Source organism: Acomys russatus, chromosome 1, assembly GCF_903995435.1.
Source record: "Acomys russatus chromosome 1, mAcoRus1.1, whole genome shotgun sequence".
In the NCBI taxonomy this organism is placed as follows: Eukaryota; Metazoa; Chordata; class Mammalia; order Rodentia; family Muridae; genus Acomys; species Acomys russatus.
The window spans coordinates 66,609,915-66,625,701 of record NC_067137.1 but is presented as its reverse complement, the minus strand read 5'-3'; the positions used below and the strand labels follow the sequence as shown (position 1 = coordinate 66,625,701).

The window sequence follows — 15,787 nt, the reverse complement described above, 5'->3', positions numbered from 1 at the left end:
TTCAAGGCCTGCCTGGTTACCTCAGTTGTCTCAAAGTTAAATGGGAAAAAAAAAAAAAAAAAAAAAAAGGCCTTAAAGCACAGTCTGGAGGAGGTGAATAGTGAAATATATGGTTCAGGGATTTAGGGATTTGAGCTCTAAATCCTATTCTTTTTTTTTCCTCCCAGAAAGCCAGTTTTTTAATTTCTAAAACTTTGTCAAAAACGTTCACAAATTAATCAACTTGGAAAGGTTTATAATTACTGTATAAAACAAAGAAGAAACAATCAGTAAGTCTGGAAGGTCAAGTCAGAAGGAGTGACTGTTCTGAGGAACGGCCTTTCCCCAGCTACATGGGAAGCTGGTGAGGCAGGGAGACACAAGTACCAAGACTCTGCATGAGACTCACCATCCCAGTTAAACCTGCAGAGACAAAGTCAGCTTGTGTAAGCTCAGCTGGGAGAATGCTTGCCTTGCCTACACGAAGCCCATGCCCCGTCTCCTCCCTGCACACAGCAGGCAGTGGCCCATGCCTGGAATCTCAGCATTCCGGAAGTAAAAGCAGGAGGATGGAGGCAGAAGAACCCGTCTCATAAGCAAAGCAAAGAAAGCTAAAAATCAACCTGATGCCGCAAACCAACCAACTAAAACAAACAGTGTTATTAAACCCTTTTTATTTCCAGGACAGAGGTCATGCCCAAAATTAGCATGCATCATGTAAGAGCTCTGCTACCAGCCAGGACCAACTTAGCAGGGGGCAGGCGCCTGCGTTCTCTGGAGGCACAGCCATTTGGTTGGCACTTCATAGGAGTATCTCTGCACCAGGTCTTCATCATAAGGGATGTGCCAGGAGTCTCCAGTTGTCTGCACCACGGTGTCATAGCTGAGAATGTGCTGACGAATCAAAGACAGCCAAATGGTGAGGACAGCAGCGAAGGGTTCCGAGTCTTCCCCCAGTCCTTCCTGCTTCTTTGCAGGGGTGCTGTGTTTTATCTGACACTGGATTTCCTTCCTTCCTTCCTCCCTTCCTTCCTTCCTTTGTGTATCTCTGTGTGTGGTGTATGCATGTGTATGTAACCAATGCACATGTCTGTGCATACACAGAAGCCAGGGCTGGACACTGCATCCTCTTCTACCACTTTCCACACTATTCCGTTGGGTTTTGTTTGTTTGTTTGTTTGTTTTGGCTAGGCTGGCAGCTAGCAAACCCCAGCAACCTTCCTGTCTCGACTCCACAGTGCTGAGGACACAGGTGTGTGCAAGGACACACGCAGCTTGTTAAGAGCACAGGGATCTGAACTCAGAAAGCACTAACCACTGACCCGTCGTCTCTCCAGCCCCCACAACAGTAAGCAAAATAAAAAATGTAAGAGAGGGCTTTCATTGTAAGGTTAAGGGCTCACTATAGGAGTGTCAGGAGTTATATGGTACAGTATCCGCCTACCTCTGCCTCCCAAGTGCTGGGATGAAAGGTGTGTGCCTGCCCAATAAATTGTTATTAACTATAGTCACAGCACACGGTATAACAGATCTCTTGAATTTAGTCCCGCTGTCTAACTGAAGCATGATACATTGCACCAACACATCATCGCACCAGCCCTGGGTATAGGCCACTATATTTCCCTGTAATAATTCTCCTTTGGATTTTGCTCCTTTGTTTTTGGTTTTGTTTTTTTTCTCCTTTGTTTTAATACGAGGCATCCGTGAACTATGCTGTCTACACTAGAATCAAAGGACAACCCAGTGGAGACTGACATGGAATACATTATACCGGAAAAGTGAGCTGGGCATGTAGTCTGACTTAGGAAGCCGAGACAGGATGACGGACATGTGTTTCAGGCCAGCCTGGTCTATATAGTAGTGAGCCAGGGCTACATAACAGACCATAAGCAAGAGTGCCTAGAAAGAAGCTGCAACTAGGCTGATGAGCTAATCCAAATTGAATGATGCGGAAAGGTTAGACTGTTATAAATCCAGAGCCAGACTCTCCTGAGTCATCTTTAACCCTCTTAATCACTGCCTTCTGAATGTCACCTAATATATTTGTCACAAATGTACAAACAGATCCCCAGCTTACACCAACCAAAAGGCTGAAAAAGCCATTAGATAGCAGCTGAGGCCTATACCTGAGGTGCCCCTGCTTTCTGTGACCTAGCTCCCTTATGTTTCTACCCAAGTATTTGAAAAGTGTCTTGATTTTCTTTGTTCTGTTACAATATAACTTGATAAACCTGTTACCACATTAACACAAAATCCAAGATAACTAAGTCTGTGTTATTGGGCCATGGTCATTAATATTTGGCCCCCAAATAAACTATGTTCTTATTCTCTTTGAGGCAAGAGTTATGTTTTTGTGTCAATGAGACCCCTCCTCTAGATAAAATAAAATAGGATTGAGTGATGGCTCATGGGATTAAAGTGCGGATGCTCATGGTAGAAGGAGAAGTGGCACCTTGAAGTGGTCTTTGGACAGCTGTTCACGAGCTGTGGTATAGTAGGTGTGCACGCACACACACGCGTGTGCACACACACAATTACAAACAAATGTAATTTAAGTTATACAACAGGAGCAGTTGCTTAAAAGGAAAAGTATGACAGGATAAGAAATTTCAAGCTATTCAAGTAAACAGGGATATGGAAACACATGAGGACCTAAGTGTAGGTGAAAGCACAGTTTCAGGCACAATCATGACACTCCAGATATTTTAATACATCAAACAATTTGGGGTTGGCCTATGAATACTTTTGCCCTGACAAACGCTGTTTCTGGGAACTGGTAGCTACCAAATGCCAAGGTAAAACAAAAGCAAAGTATTTAGAATTTCAACTGGTGACATTTAAAGAACTATGGCTCTTTCTTTAGACACGACTCTGTTAGCATCACTTAGAGAACAGATTCCATACCTGGAAAGTTAGTTTTGATCTTAGAAACCCTTTCACGATTGCCAGCTGGTGTCCCTGCTGCCACTTGAAGAACAGGCGCTGGGTGCGGGCATCGGGCAGGCAGGCCTTGTGGTCCCGCAGCAGGTCTTTGGTGATAAACTTGCAGTGGTTGCCTGAGTTCAGAGTGGCGTACAGGAGGAAGGGATCGTCCTGCGAGCTGCAGCAGGGAGAAGGCAGAACACAGTGACATGCTCCAGGAGGCAGGGTGACTCTCCACCATCCCTTTCCCTGTACTTGGACTTTCCTTGGAGGTGCCTCTGATTTCTTGACAGAGGGGATCCGAGTGACCCCCCACAAAGCACTTGGAGTCCTTAGTTGATGACACTACCAAAAGTGCAATGGAAAGCTGAGGGGAAGGGGCTGCCAATGCCTGGGGAGTAAAAACTTTCAGGCCAGCTTGGACTACAGATTGTTGTGACCTTCTCAAAACCAACCAACAAACAAACAAACAAACAAACAAAAAGCAAAGCACAAATCTTTTATTTTTGTTTGTTTGTTTGTTTGTTTGTTTGTTTTGGTTTTTCGAGACAGGGTCATTTTGTGTAGCCGTGGCTGTCTTGGACTCATTTTGTAGACCAGGCTAGTCCCGAACTCACAGCAATCTGCCTGACTCTGCCTCCCGAGTGCTAGGATTAAGGTGTGGCTGCCACACCTGGCTAAAACAAAAATCTTAATCCCCCCACAACAATAATTTGTTTTTCTTCTTCTCTTTGTTTCTTTGTTTGTTAGTTTCTTTCTTTCTTTCTTTCTTTCCTAAGATTCCTTGTATAGTCCTGGCTGTCCTGGACTCACTTTGTAGAGCAGGCTGGCCTCAAACTCATAGAGATACGCCTGCCTCTGCCTTCCCGAGCGCTGGGATTAAAGGTGTGATTAAAGATGTGGGAGTTTTATATGGAAGAAGAGGAGTGGCATGTTAGCGCAGGCCACATTTACAGGGGGATTATGGGGATTCACTACACCGCTCTATTTATGTCTGAAATGTTTGGTACATTAGTGGAGAATACAAGTTAACACTAAATATATAGATATTTAAGTCCAGAGGCACCAGTGGGTCAGTCTTTATGACAGAGCTTAGAACTGCAGCAGACACCCTGAGTACAGGCCGATGTGCAGGCCTCAAAGTAGGCAGCAAGGCCAACTCCCACTTCTGGGTTACAGCACATGGTCTATCCCATTCCTTTCCATAAGAAAAACAGCAGCAGTGACAGCAATGAACATACTGGCTGTCCATGAGCTTGGTGCCGGATGTCAGGCGTTGTAACTATTATCTCCTTTACATGGAGTGAACGCCTTCCCAGGTAGGAAACAGCAGGCCCACGGTCTGAAACAAGCCTACACCCCGATGCTTGCCAACACTGCATGAGTGACATCAAGAGGATCAAGACTTTTGCTCTTGAACCAATGGCAATGCCTCCTCAAGGAATTGGCCTCATGCTTCATGTGTCAAGAGCCATTTTACCTTTTGAAGACTAAATTCCTTCTGGGATCCCCCAAAAATGTTGACGTTTTCATCTCTGAACTACTGAGCACTAAGCTTAGGACTAAGGCACACACACTGCAAAGCGATAGCTAGGCGAGGCTGCAGATGAGCATGTGCTAGTGTGGGCATGAACGGCTGTGAACACAGAGGGTTTGCACGTACAGTCATCCTGCAGAGCTGCTTTCTGTCTATGAACTGCACACTGTGTCACTAACCCTGCTTCCCATGCTCCTCTGGCTCGCCAGGACGCTGGAGCTCAACAGCAATTTTCTATCGAAATAAATCCAGGCCCTTTGTGAGGGCCTCTGTAATATGGTCCCTCCTTCTCGCTGACTTTCAGACATCTTTTCCATCCCTTCCCTTCCCTCTTTCCTGCTCTCCCCTCCCTTTCCCTTCCTTTTCTTTCCCCCTTTCTGGACAGAGCCTCAAGCACCCCAGGGTGGCCTTTGTATAGCAGAGAATGACTTTGAACTTGAATGGTCTTCCCTCACAGGGCTGGTCCACAGCTAGTTTTGTGTGGGGCCGGGAATGGATAGAACTCAGAGCTTCCAGCAGGCCAGGCAAGCTTTCTACCAACCGAACTGCATCCTCAGCCAAAAGGCTACTTTCCTGGCGGCTGTCCTGACCCACCCACATGGTCCTTCTTACTTTTCTTTACCCGTGTCCAGCTAAGTCCTGTGCCAGGACCTTGGACTCTCTGCTGCCCCTGTATGAGGGAGGTGCTGTGAGGCGAGGAATCCTTCCATAGCACGGATCCCTGGCCACAAGGAGGCTATCTGCTTGCTTGCTTCTGTCAGGGCGAGAAGCACAGGGCTTTGTCACAGTCACTAGAAACAAGCACTGCACTCACATTTGGTGGGCGTCTGCTCAGTGATGAGCTCAGGAGTTCATGGCGTGCAGTCCGCCTAACAGCCTCACTCCCGACCTACTTTCCTCAGGCCAATTTCCTCATCTGTATGTTTGTTCGACTGTAGACGCTGCAATTTTGTAAGCTCCCTCCAATCTATTTTTGTTTTTGTTTTAAATGAGGCTGCATACACAAAGGCATGCATCTCTAAATGAGAGGATAGGTAAGCGGTAAGTAGACGATCAGGAACTCATCTGAGCCACCCGCTGCCTCCGATACTCACATGTTATCAGCAAAGAAGCAGTGGGCTTGCTTCTGCACCTGTTCCATCTCATCCTTCCTCCACTGGGAACTTGGTCTTAGCATGTGCTTCCGGCCCAGGACCAGCAGTCGTAGATTCTGCTGGGCTAGTTGAGAAACGACAGCCAGGAGCTAAGAAACACAAAGAGTCAGTGAAACAAAAAAAGCTCAAATAACCAGGCAGGCTCTTCCAGCGGGTCCCTGTAGGTGAGTCTCTTCCTAGTGGGAAGAGAATGGCTCTTAATAATTTTCTGTCTCTCAAAGCCTGAGATTTAAAGAGAATTAATGTCTTCTTCATTGCTGTTTGTTGGTTTAACAACAGCTCTCAAGTAGTCCAGGCTGGCTTCCAGTTATGAAGTCAAGGGTGACCTTGAACATTTGGCCCTCACGCCTCTATTTCCTGAGCTCTGAGATTATAGGCAAGCACCACCATGGCCAGTTTATAAATGAACGCTTAAGCCCTGCCGAGGTCAAGCTACACTGATTCCAGGTGTTGGTTTCTAAAGACAGACTAGTTTAGTTAAATTCAGTTGTTTTTAAACAACCCTTTAGAGCTCTCTGAGACAGTGACGGGGCAAGGAGTAACTACCCAAGTTTTAAAAAGAATTTATTTTATTTTATTTGCATTGGTCTTTTTGCCTGCATGTATTTCTGTGAGAGGGTGTTGGATCCTCTGGAACTGGAGTTACAGACAGTTGTGAGCTGCCATGTGGGTACTCAGGACCTCTAAAAGAGTTGCCAGTGCTCTCAACCACTAAGCTATCTCTCCAGCTCCTAACTACCCAACTTTGAAGCAAAAAATCCCCCAAACTAAAAATTATATACTTTTAAAACTTTTTTCTCTTCTTTCTTTCTTTCTTTCCTTTTTCTTTTGAGACAGGGTTTCTCTGTGTAGCCTTGGTTGCCCTGAAACTCACTTTGTAGACCAGACTGGCTTTGAACTTAGAGATTCACCTGCCTCCTGGGTGCTGGGATTAAAGGCGTGCGCCACTACCGTCTGGCATTATTTTTAACTTTCTTTCTTTCTTTCTTTTTTTTTTTCCTCAAGAAAGGGTTTCTCTGTGTAACAGAGCCCTGGCTGTCCTGGACTTGCTTTGTAGACCAGGCTGGTCTCAAACTCACAGAGATCCACCTGCCTCTGGCTCCTGGTTGCTGGGATTAAAGATATGTGCCAGCAAGCCTGTCTGGAGACTTTATTATTATTATTATTACTATTATTATTATTGTTGTTGTTGTTATTATTATTATTATTATTATTATTACTGGTGGGGTATTTCCCACAGCAAACACGTGCAGGTCAGAGGACAGCTGTCAGGGACTGGGAACTGAACTGGTGGTTGCCAAGGTGGTATTTATCAAGTGTGGTAACACCTGCCTAAAATCCCAGTACTATGGAGGCTGCGGCAGGAAAATCAGTAGTTGAGGTCAGCCTAAGCTACACAGCAAGATCCTGTCTAAAACAAAAATGAAAACAATAACAACAACAAACCTCCCAAACATAACACAACAGTTAAGGATGGGGGAGGGGCACTATTCCCACACAGCGCCAAAGCTCCTGGAAGGGAAGCGCTCCGTTCTTGTCTATACTGTATATTGGCATATTTTATGTTTACCCTGGATTTTTGTCCATCCTACTCTAGTTGGTTTTATTGTTCCCTACCTTCCAACTCTAGAATGAAAACAAATGGGTATTTGTCCACTGAATGAGTTAACGTACAAGCAAAAAAGAATGCCAGAATTGCCGGGCGTGGTGGCGCACGACTGTACATATAGTTGATGGTTAATAAGCAGGTTCTGATTAGCTGAAAAGTATGCCTAACATCAAGAACCAGGCATGTTAGCCCATGCCTGCAACCCCAGCACTCAGCTGACCTTCGCAGTTCAAGTCCAGACTGGACTATGTGAGTTTCAGGCCAGCTTGGGCTACACAGAGAGATTCTGTATCACAAGACCAACAGCAACAATAATGAAGATGATACAAAAAAGTATGATTCATGAATTTAAATACCTCAAAAGACATTAAGAGTGTCTTTCTTTCAGAATGCACTTATTCTGTGTGTGTGTGTGTGTGCGCGTGCGCATGAATGTTCATATGTGTGTGAATGTACATGGTGCTTTAGAGACAGAGTCTTGCTATGAAGCCCTTGCTGGCCTGGTACTTCCAACCTCAGCTGGGAGTAAGAATAAGAGTGCTGGAATTGTAGATTTTATACCATGCCTATGGCGTTTACTTTATTTACTCTGAGATGGGATCTTGATAAGTTATGCAGGTTGAACTTAAACTCACTATTTTTCTGACTCCACCTTCCAAGTAGCGGCTTCATAGGCATGCGTCACCGTGCAGGGCTGTATTTAACTTTTCGCGTGGGGGGTGGGGGGGCAGAGGCACACGCACGCCTCTGATCTGCACAGAGATCAGAGGACAACTTGTAAGAAGTGATTCTCTTTCCACCATGTAAGTTCCAGGGACTGAGCTCAGGCTATTAGGTGTAGGTGGCACCTCCTGGGTTCTCCATTTATTTAGAGCTATGCAGAAACTATAGATTATTTTCTATGAACATAGATTCAAAGTAGAAATCGGACTCACTTATAGGGATGACAATTACTTTAAATTTTTTCTGTAAGAATCAGCATAAAGTTATTACAAAAAATATATTAAACATGTGGGAGCACACGTTGAAGCCCAGGTGCTGCATGCCTCTAACCCCAGCCTGCCTGAGCGGCCCAGAGAGAGTGCTGCATGCCTCTAACCCCAGCCTGCCCCAGCAACCCAGAGAGAGCCTGTCCCGATTACAATTATGACACAGGCTAGGCTGGCTTGCTGGTGCACCAGGATCAAACAGCATAGTCCCACACTGTTTGACTCTGGAAGACATGGTCTAAAGAAAAACTCAACCAAGTCTTCACAGCCAGGCTCCGACTCAGAGAAGGTACCCCAAGTTCACTAAATTAGAAATTATTAAGGAAGAGAAAAAAACATAGCTTCAGTTGCTCTGTGGCACCATCTTGTGGTGGAGAGGTCTCTAACTTTTTTTTTTCTTTTTAAAACCAATGACAGTAAAAGACAGTTCTTAAAATTTATTTTATTATTATTTTTTTAAAGATGGCTGGGTAGAATAAAGGTAACCTGAAAACTTAAGACAGTCTGGCTGTGAAAAGCCTCTGCAAGGCCGGGCGTGGTGGCGCACACCTTTATTCTCAGCACTCAGGAGGCAGAGGCAGGCAGATCACTGTGAGTTCGAGGCCTGGTCTACAAAGCGAGTCTAGGACAGCCAAGACTACACAGAGAAACCCTGTCTCAAAAAACAAAACAAACAAACAAACAAAAAAAAAAAAAAAAAAAGAAAGAAAGAAAGAAAAGAAAAGCCTCTTCAGCAAATTGCAAGCTGGACTTAGTGGGCTGGCTCAAAGTCATGGGCATACCCAGAATAGTAAAGGAAAAGAAAATTTAACTTAATTGTATGTTTGCTCAAAAATAAAACTGAGCCAGGTGTGATGGTGCATGCTTGTAATCCAAGTACTGAAGAAGCCGAGGCACAAGCATTGCTAGTCCTGGGCTAGCCTGGGCTGTACAAACAGACCCTGTCTCAAAGCCAAGCAAAGCAAACCGACCTGGGACTGGAGCTGTAGCTGTGTATAGCAATTAATTACTGTTCCTAGCTGAAGCAGCTAAATATAGTAGTATCGATACACTGTATTATAATAGCTAGTGAGGGGAGGGGCAATATGACAAAACCTAACACAGCCGGGAGGATGACAGTACAAACACACAGTGACACAAAAGTAGAAGTAGAAATGTTTGGGGAGGAAGGGAAGCAGTGAGCGGAGGCATAAAGGAGGAGGCGATGTGAGGGATGGAGATGAGCAAACCAGAAAGAAAGAAAAGGCTGTGAGAGCTGGAGAAGTTATATGTGGAGGCAGCTAAGAGCACTTGATGCTTTTCCTGAGGACCTGCACTGGGTTCCCAGCACCCACGTCAGGTGACTCACAACACCCTGTAACTCCAGATCCAGGGGATCCAAGGCCTCTAGCCTCCAGGAACCTGCACTCATGTCCTTGCGAGCGCGCGCGCACACACACATACACACACGCACGCACGCACGCACGCACAAGCACACATCCCCCCCAAACATTTTAAGAAGACATTGGTTAGTCTCAAATCTGCTTTATAGATGAAGCTGGCCTTGTGCTAGGACTACACAACTGAACCACTCTACTTGGCTTGAGGTTTCTGCCTCATTTATTCCAGACTTAAAGCTGAAGAAGCTGTCAACACAGAAACACCAATGTGCACAGACAATAAAGGCACAATGAAGGCTGCTCTCTCTGGGCAAATGACTCAAGAGGCAGTGTCCCCGGAGATCGGTAGACGGTGAGGACATCAGTGAAACTCTGATGAACACTGTAGGAACAGTGACTGTTAAGAAGAATACACAAGCTGGGTGTGGTGACTAACTCACACTGGGAGGCAGAGACAAGAGGATCTCTGTGAGTTCTAGGCCAGCCAGGGCTGTCTCAAAACCATCTCTAACACCACCAACAGAAAACTCAACCAACCAACCAAACAACAACAACAACAACAAAAAAAAAAAAACCCAAAACAAAACAAAAAAAAGCCCATGGAGGTTGGTAGAGCTGAGGTTTTTTGTTTTTTGTTTTTAAATCAATTCTATGTTAAAAACAAAATAATCCAATTTCACACTAACTAAAAGGAACACACTTTTGATTGTGGATTTCTGTTTTCTGTTCCCTACTATTTCACCATGGTCCATAAGACAATGAAGGAGTAAGTCTCTAGGAAGAATCACACCGGAAGAGCGAGAACACACTGGAGGGCAGCACTGGTGTAAGTACACCTGGTGTGGCTTTCACCTTGATTTTTTTTTTTTTTTACCTTCTATAGAAATGTGTACTAAATTAAAAAATAAACTCACAAATCACAAAGCTACTTTTGGCATAAAACTGCTTAAAAATAGTTTCTGAGTGCAGGCAAAAATACAACTGGCAGAGCCTCGTGTGTTAGAATTAGCTGTGCATGGAGATGTTCAGGCATGGGAAATGGAGGGCTGGGAAATTGAGGGCTGGCTGCATGCAGGAGGGAAGCAAAGGTCAGGCCATGAGTGTCCTAAATAGCAAATGTAGTTCCTGTCCATGTTCTTTTAATGTCTTTAAAAAATAAATTGACTAAGTTGGATTGTGGTGGTGCATGCTGTAATCCCAGCACTCAGGGAGGCAGAGGCAGGTGGATCGCTGTGAGTTCGAGGCCAGCCTGGTCTACAAAGGGAGTCCAGGACAGCCAGGGCTACACAGAGAAACCCTGTCTTGAAAAACAAAAACAAAAGAGAAAAGAAACCAGTTTGGATGCAAAATATTTCACTCTGTGGCATGCCTGTGCGTGTGTTTCAAAGCATGGTGTTAATGGTGGACAGGCCAGCTCATTCATCAGCGTTAATGGGAACTTTCTCTGTAATTCCTGGGTGGAAACCGTTCGTTGGGCATGCAGATCTAAGGGCAACTGTCTCCTAGCCTTAAAGACATTACTCCTGAATGACTAACACAGCGTACTAACTGCCGGGAGGGAAGACAGGGCAAGTCAGTCACACTCAAGGAGAAGAAAGTGGTGAGGGATATCTCCACTGAGCCCAGCTGAGGTTCCAGACAAATTACTCAGGCAAGGAATGGGGGTTTCCAAGGACAAGGAGCAGCGTGCTCAAAAGACCAGCATCATGTTGAGTTCCAGGAAATGTAAGAGCAGACTCGGCTCAGGCAGAGGTTCAGGAGGGGGACGTGAGAATGCCTAAAATGACGGTGCAATGGCCATACAGGCCTCCATCCCAGGGTCTTTGCTTGCCTGAACACAGCTGAGGAGACAAACAGAGACTATCACTATAGGTGGCAAAATTCTGAACAGCAAGAAGACTGTGCCGGAATGGAGGTGGGAGAGGGGAGTTACTGGGCGGCTCCTGCAGCAAGCAGGCAGGAAACAAGGAGGCAGGAAACAAGGAGGCAGCTGGCCGCACAGCTGGAAAGGGCAGAGGGGAGCAGTCAGTGACTGGAGGTAGGAAATAAAAAGGACAAAGTAAGCAAGCCTTGGACCGCTGGATAGACAGTGGCTCCCAGGCAGGGTCTTGAGGGGAAGAACCTTTGATGTCCCTGGGCTAGAAGTGTCTGGTAGGCAGCCAATAGGAAGCTTTAGGTTTGGGATCAAATGAGGATTGTGCTGGGAGGAGAAAGTAGAAGAGCTCTCATGGAACAGGAGGAGGAGGGGCCAACCAGAGAATCCTGGGAGAAATGGGGGGAGGGGGCAGGGCTGCAGATGGTCCACACCAGGGCCACGTGGTCTGCAAATGCATATAAGCAATTTGAGGCCCCGTAGCACACAGTACTTAGCCTAGTTGCTTCTCTGGCCCCTTTATAAGGCTCAGATTGTTTTTGAGCACAGCACATGTGGACTTATTAGCTGTTTTGCTGAGCAAACAGTCAGTTCTGCTCTTCATTCAGACCACGTGGTGTGGCCTCTTCAAACCCTGTCCCCACTCGCTTGCACGTGCACGCATGCACCCCCTCACCCCTACCCTCATACTGCGACCCCCCAACCTCTATCCTGCACACCTCCAACTGCCTTAAAGGCAAAGGCTTGAGAATATTTGATCAGGAAAAGACAGTAGCAAGGGTAAAAGCTGAAGACAGCAGGCACAGAGAAATAACTTGTTGGAAGAGGGCTCCTGAGGAAGAATCCAGGCATAGGGAAAGAACAGCGCCTCTTGCGCTAACATGGAGGGAGCGTGAGGATGGACTAGACCAGCAAAGAGAGGGTGTGTGTGCGCTGGACATGTAGAAAATGGTCCTTCTCCCAGCAGCTTTTTTCTGTGGCCTAGACACAGGACACAGGACTTTCTATGGCTGCAGATATGTAGAGAACAGGACAAGATGAGGCCCAGGTGTGGTGAGAGGCCAGCAATGTTGGCAGGAACAGGCATCCTCCCTGAGGGTGTCGGGAAAGTGCTCAGTCCCACACTAGGCCTGGTGAGGAGGCTTTCAGGAGGGATTATAATGGAGGCATCAGTCACCCAGGGTTACTCTTCTTACTTACTATGAGCAACTGAGCACAGGATTCCAAATTTATGTCAGCGCAGGACTGATGGTTTGGGGTTCTGGCCCCAGGAATTCCAAATTCCTTTATTTATTTATTTGTTGATATATCTTTATTTGTAAAATGAATAAAATATCTTCACTCTTCACTTATGCCTCTCCTCCTCGCCCCCATTAACCTTGTGTTATAAAATGTTATCATGCCATCATTAACACAACGATAAAGTTACATCATTTACATAAAATTTCTTCATATGCAAAGATGAAATAATCTTTCATAATTTTTTACTATCTCTTATAGCAAATTATAAAGGAAGTCAATAGTGTTTTCTCATTTAAGAATAAGGAAGTTCTCAGCACGCGGGAGGCAGAGGCAGGCGAATCTGTGAGTTTGAGGCTAGTCTGGTCTACAAAGCGAGTCCAGGACAGCCAAAGCTACACAGAGAAACCCTGTCTCTCTCTCTCTCTCTCTCTCTCACACACACACACACACACACACACCCAAAAACAACAACAACAACAACAACAACAAAAAACAAAAAACAAAAAAAAAAGAAAGAAAGAAAAAGAAAAGAAAAGAAAGAAAAAGGAAGTAAAGAGAAATGTGGGACTTATTCAGGGTGTTCCCGTGTGGTAATGTAGAGAAAGGATCTTTTTGTACCTTGTTTGTTTGTTTGTTTATTATTTTTTGCATGTTGGTTCTACATGAGTTCATGTGCACCATGGTCACACAAGGGCCTGTGGAGGGCAGAAGAGGGTGTTGGATCCCCTGTAACTAACTAGGGATAAAGGCAGTTGCAAACTGTTACTGCTGAGCCGTCTCTCCAGCCCTAGAGAGAGGATCTTACAATTGCGCAGTTCTCGGGGCAAGTTCTCTGTGGCACCACATTTTCGTGGCTTTATGGAGCAAACAGTGTGTATTTGATGTCAGAAGGCTATATGTCAGCGCTGAAGGACATCATCTTAAGAGTTCTCTGCTTCATGAACTAGTGCTGAGGGAGAGGGCAGTGAGGAACGCTGTACATCATGTCTGCTTTGGCCAGGAGGTACACCCAATCCTACCCCTCTTGTTAGGGCCCAGGGTCCCTTGGATAATGCAGGCAGTAGCATTCCCTGGCAGTTTCTGTCACTGCCGTGCCCTGTGGGAAATGAAGGCATGTAAACCGCTCTTTTAGAGTCATTGGAAGCTCAGAGTCTTGAACTCAGTACTTTTCTCTTTCTTTTCAGAATCAGGGGTGAAAGGGAAGCTAGGTTCAGTGGAAACCATTCTCACCCAAAATGGGCTGCAGCTGTTATTAGTGCAAATTGGGACTGGGTGGAGTGTTTGAGGAGCAAGGCATCATTTATTTTGTAGATCTAAGCCCTCCCTGCTCCTTTTGAGATTATGCCTAAGGTGTAAAGGTCTGTTTTTTCTCAGATAAAACCCTGAGAGTGTGCACACTAAGGAGGATGTAACAGGATGCAGCCTGTGACCTGATTGAGCTGTCAAAGGTAAGCAAGCTAATTTTAAATAGACCCCATGGTTAAAGAGAATGTCTTAGTTATTTATAAAAGGAGACAATTAAAGCACCACAAACAACAGAGGTTCTTAAAGCCGCCACAAACAGCCTACAGACACTTCCGGCAGAAAGGAATAGCACTTTCTAATACCAGTTACACAGCTCTTTGGGAGACTGAAGCCAGGAAATGCTTCACCGTTTTCTATGTGACGGATTCAGTGAAGCCAGCCTCATGGTACCCTGGCTGGCGGCACTGCGTAGTGGCAGAGATTGGGTGGAGTGGTGTTTCTATTCAAACCAGGGTAGATTTCAGGATATTTCAAGGAGTTAAGTCAGATGAGAATAAAAATAAACAGATTCTTTCAGGGGCAGTCGTTCATTTCGATAACTGTTTCTCACAAACTAAGAGAACATGAACGCACCATTGCAAGGACAACGGGAAATGAAGAACCCTCAGGAGGCAGTGCAAGGCCACCAACATGCCTGGAGCCAACACGCTCGCTCTCTACGTTGCTTGCAGCAGAGGAGACAGTGAAGTTGTAACTTACACTGAAGCACGTGGTGTTTTCTACTAGTTTCTGCGGTCTGGCTACCCTCTGCTGATTATCCACTTTCTTTGCCCTGACTTGACTCTTCTCATTTTACTACTGAGCTAAATCTTGGGAAGAGGATGCTAGAGACAATGACTCTGTATTTCTCAAAGTGACTATAACATCCAACATTTTTCTGTGTGCTGCTCAAAATACCACCATGGAAAGGGTGCAGGAAACCTTTTTAGACTGTGGACTGAGGCTTCTGGTTTCAAATATTCGTATCAGTTTTTTGTTTTTTTTTTCTTTTTCTTTCTTTCTTTGCCTGCTGTTCAGTTGATGCTGTTTTGGCCTCAGTTTTAAACTGACAGGAGGATTTTTTTTGTTTTTGTTTTTGTTTTTGTTTTTTGGTATGGGTGTTTTGCCTGCATGTTTGTCTATGCACCACTTGTGTGTGCCTGGTGCCCATGCAGGCCAGAAGAGAGAGTCAGATTCCCCTGGAACTAGAGTTGTATTCAGTTTTGAGCCATCATGTGGGTTCTAGGAATCAGACTTGTGTCCTCAGAAAGAGCAGCCAGTGCACTGCTCCTAAAGGCTGAGCCACTTCTCCAGTCCTTTTTAAAAAAAAGTTTTTTTGAGACAGGGTTTCTCTGTGTAGCTTTGGCTGTCCTGGATTCACTTTGTAGACCAGGCTGGCCTCGAACTCACAAAGATCCAACTGCCTCCGGAGTGCTGGAATTAAAGGCTTGTGCCACCACTGCCTGGCCCAACTATTTTTTAAAAACAGATTAATAATGCTGTTTTGTCCAAACTTTATATGCCATGGAAGAGAGAGATTAGCACTCAATGACAATGGGACTATTGGAAGGAAAGAAGCAGAGCCTGGGGCAAGCAGGAAGAAGGCATGCAAACGCCACAGGCTTGTGTGTCTGATGGGGTAGTTCCAGAGGGGAGAGGTTGAGGCTGGAAAGAGGCAGAGTTCTACCTCCATCTCTATAAGCAAATTTAAAGTTACTCAGAGACAACTCTGTAGAGCTCTTTAAATGTCTGGGGGATGTACGTACACTGTATCGTATTACCTCATTCTGATGTCAGAATGATCCCACTGCTTTAAGAC

At 45.4% G+C, this 15,787-nt stretch overlaps 1 protein-coding gene across 2 annotated transcripts in view; it reads right to left on the bottom strand.

Moving 5' to 3' along the window:
* Window positions 1-711: 711 nt before the first annotated feature.
* Window positions 712-15,787, bottom strand: part of Prorp (protein only RNase P catalytic subunit) — an 84,948-nt gene continuing 69,872 nt past the window's right edge. For both annotated transcript variants that reach the window (XM_051146243.1, XM_051146254.1), the window contains 3 exons: window positions 5,533-5,681; window positions 2,884-3,079; window positions 712-873 (listed from right to left, as the gene is read on the bottom strand). In XM_051146243.1, the coding sequence (XP_051002200.1) occupies window positions 727-873; window positions 2,884-3,079; window positions 5,533-5,681 (492 nt within the window). In that variant the 3' untranslated portion in view covers window positions 712-726. The remainder of the gene's footprint in view (window positions 874-2,883; window positions 3,080-5,532; window positions 5,682-15,787) is intronic.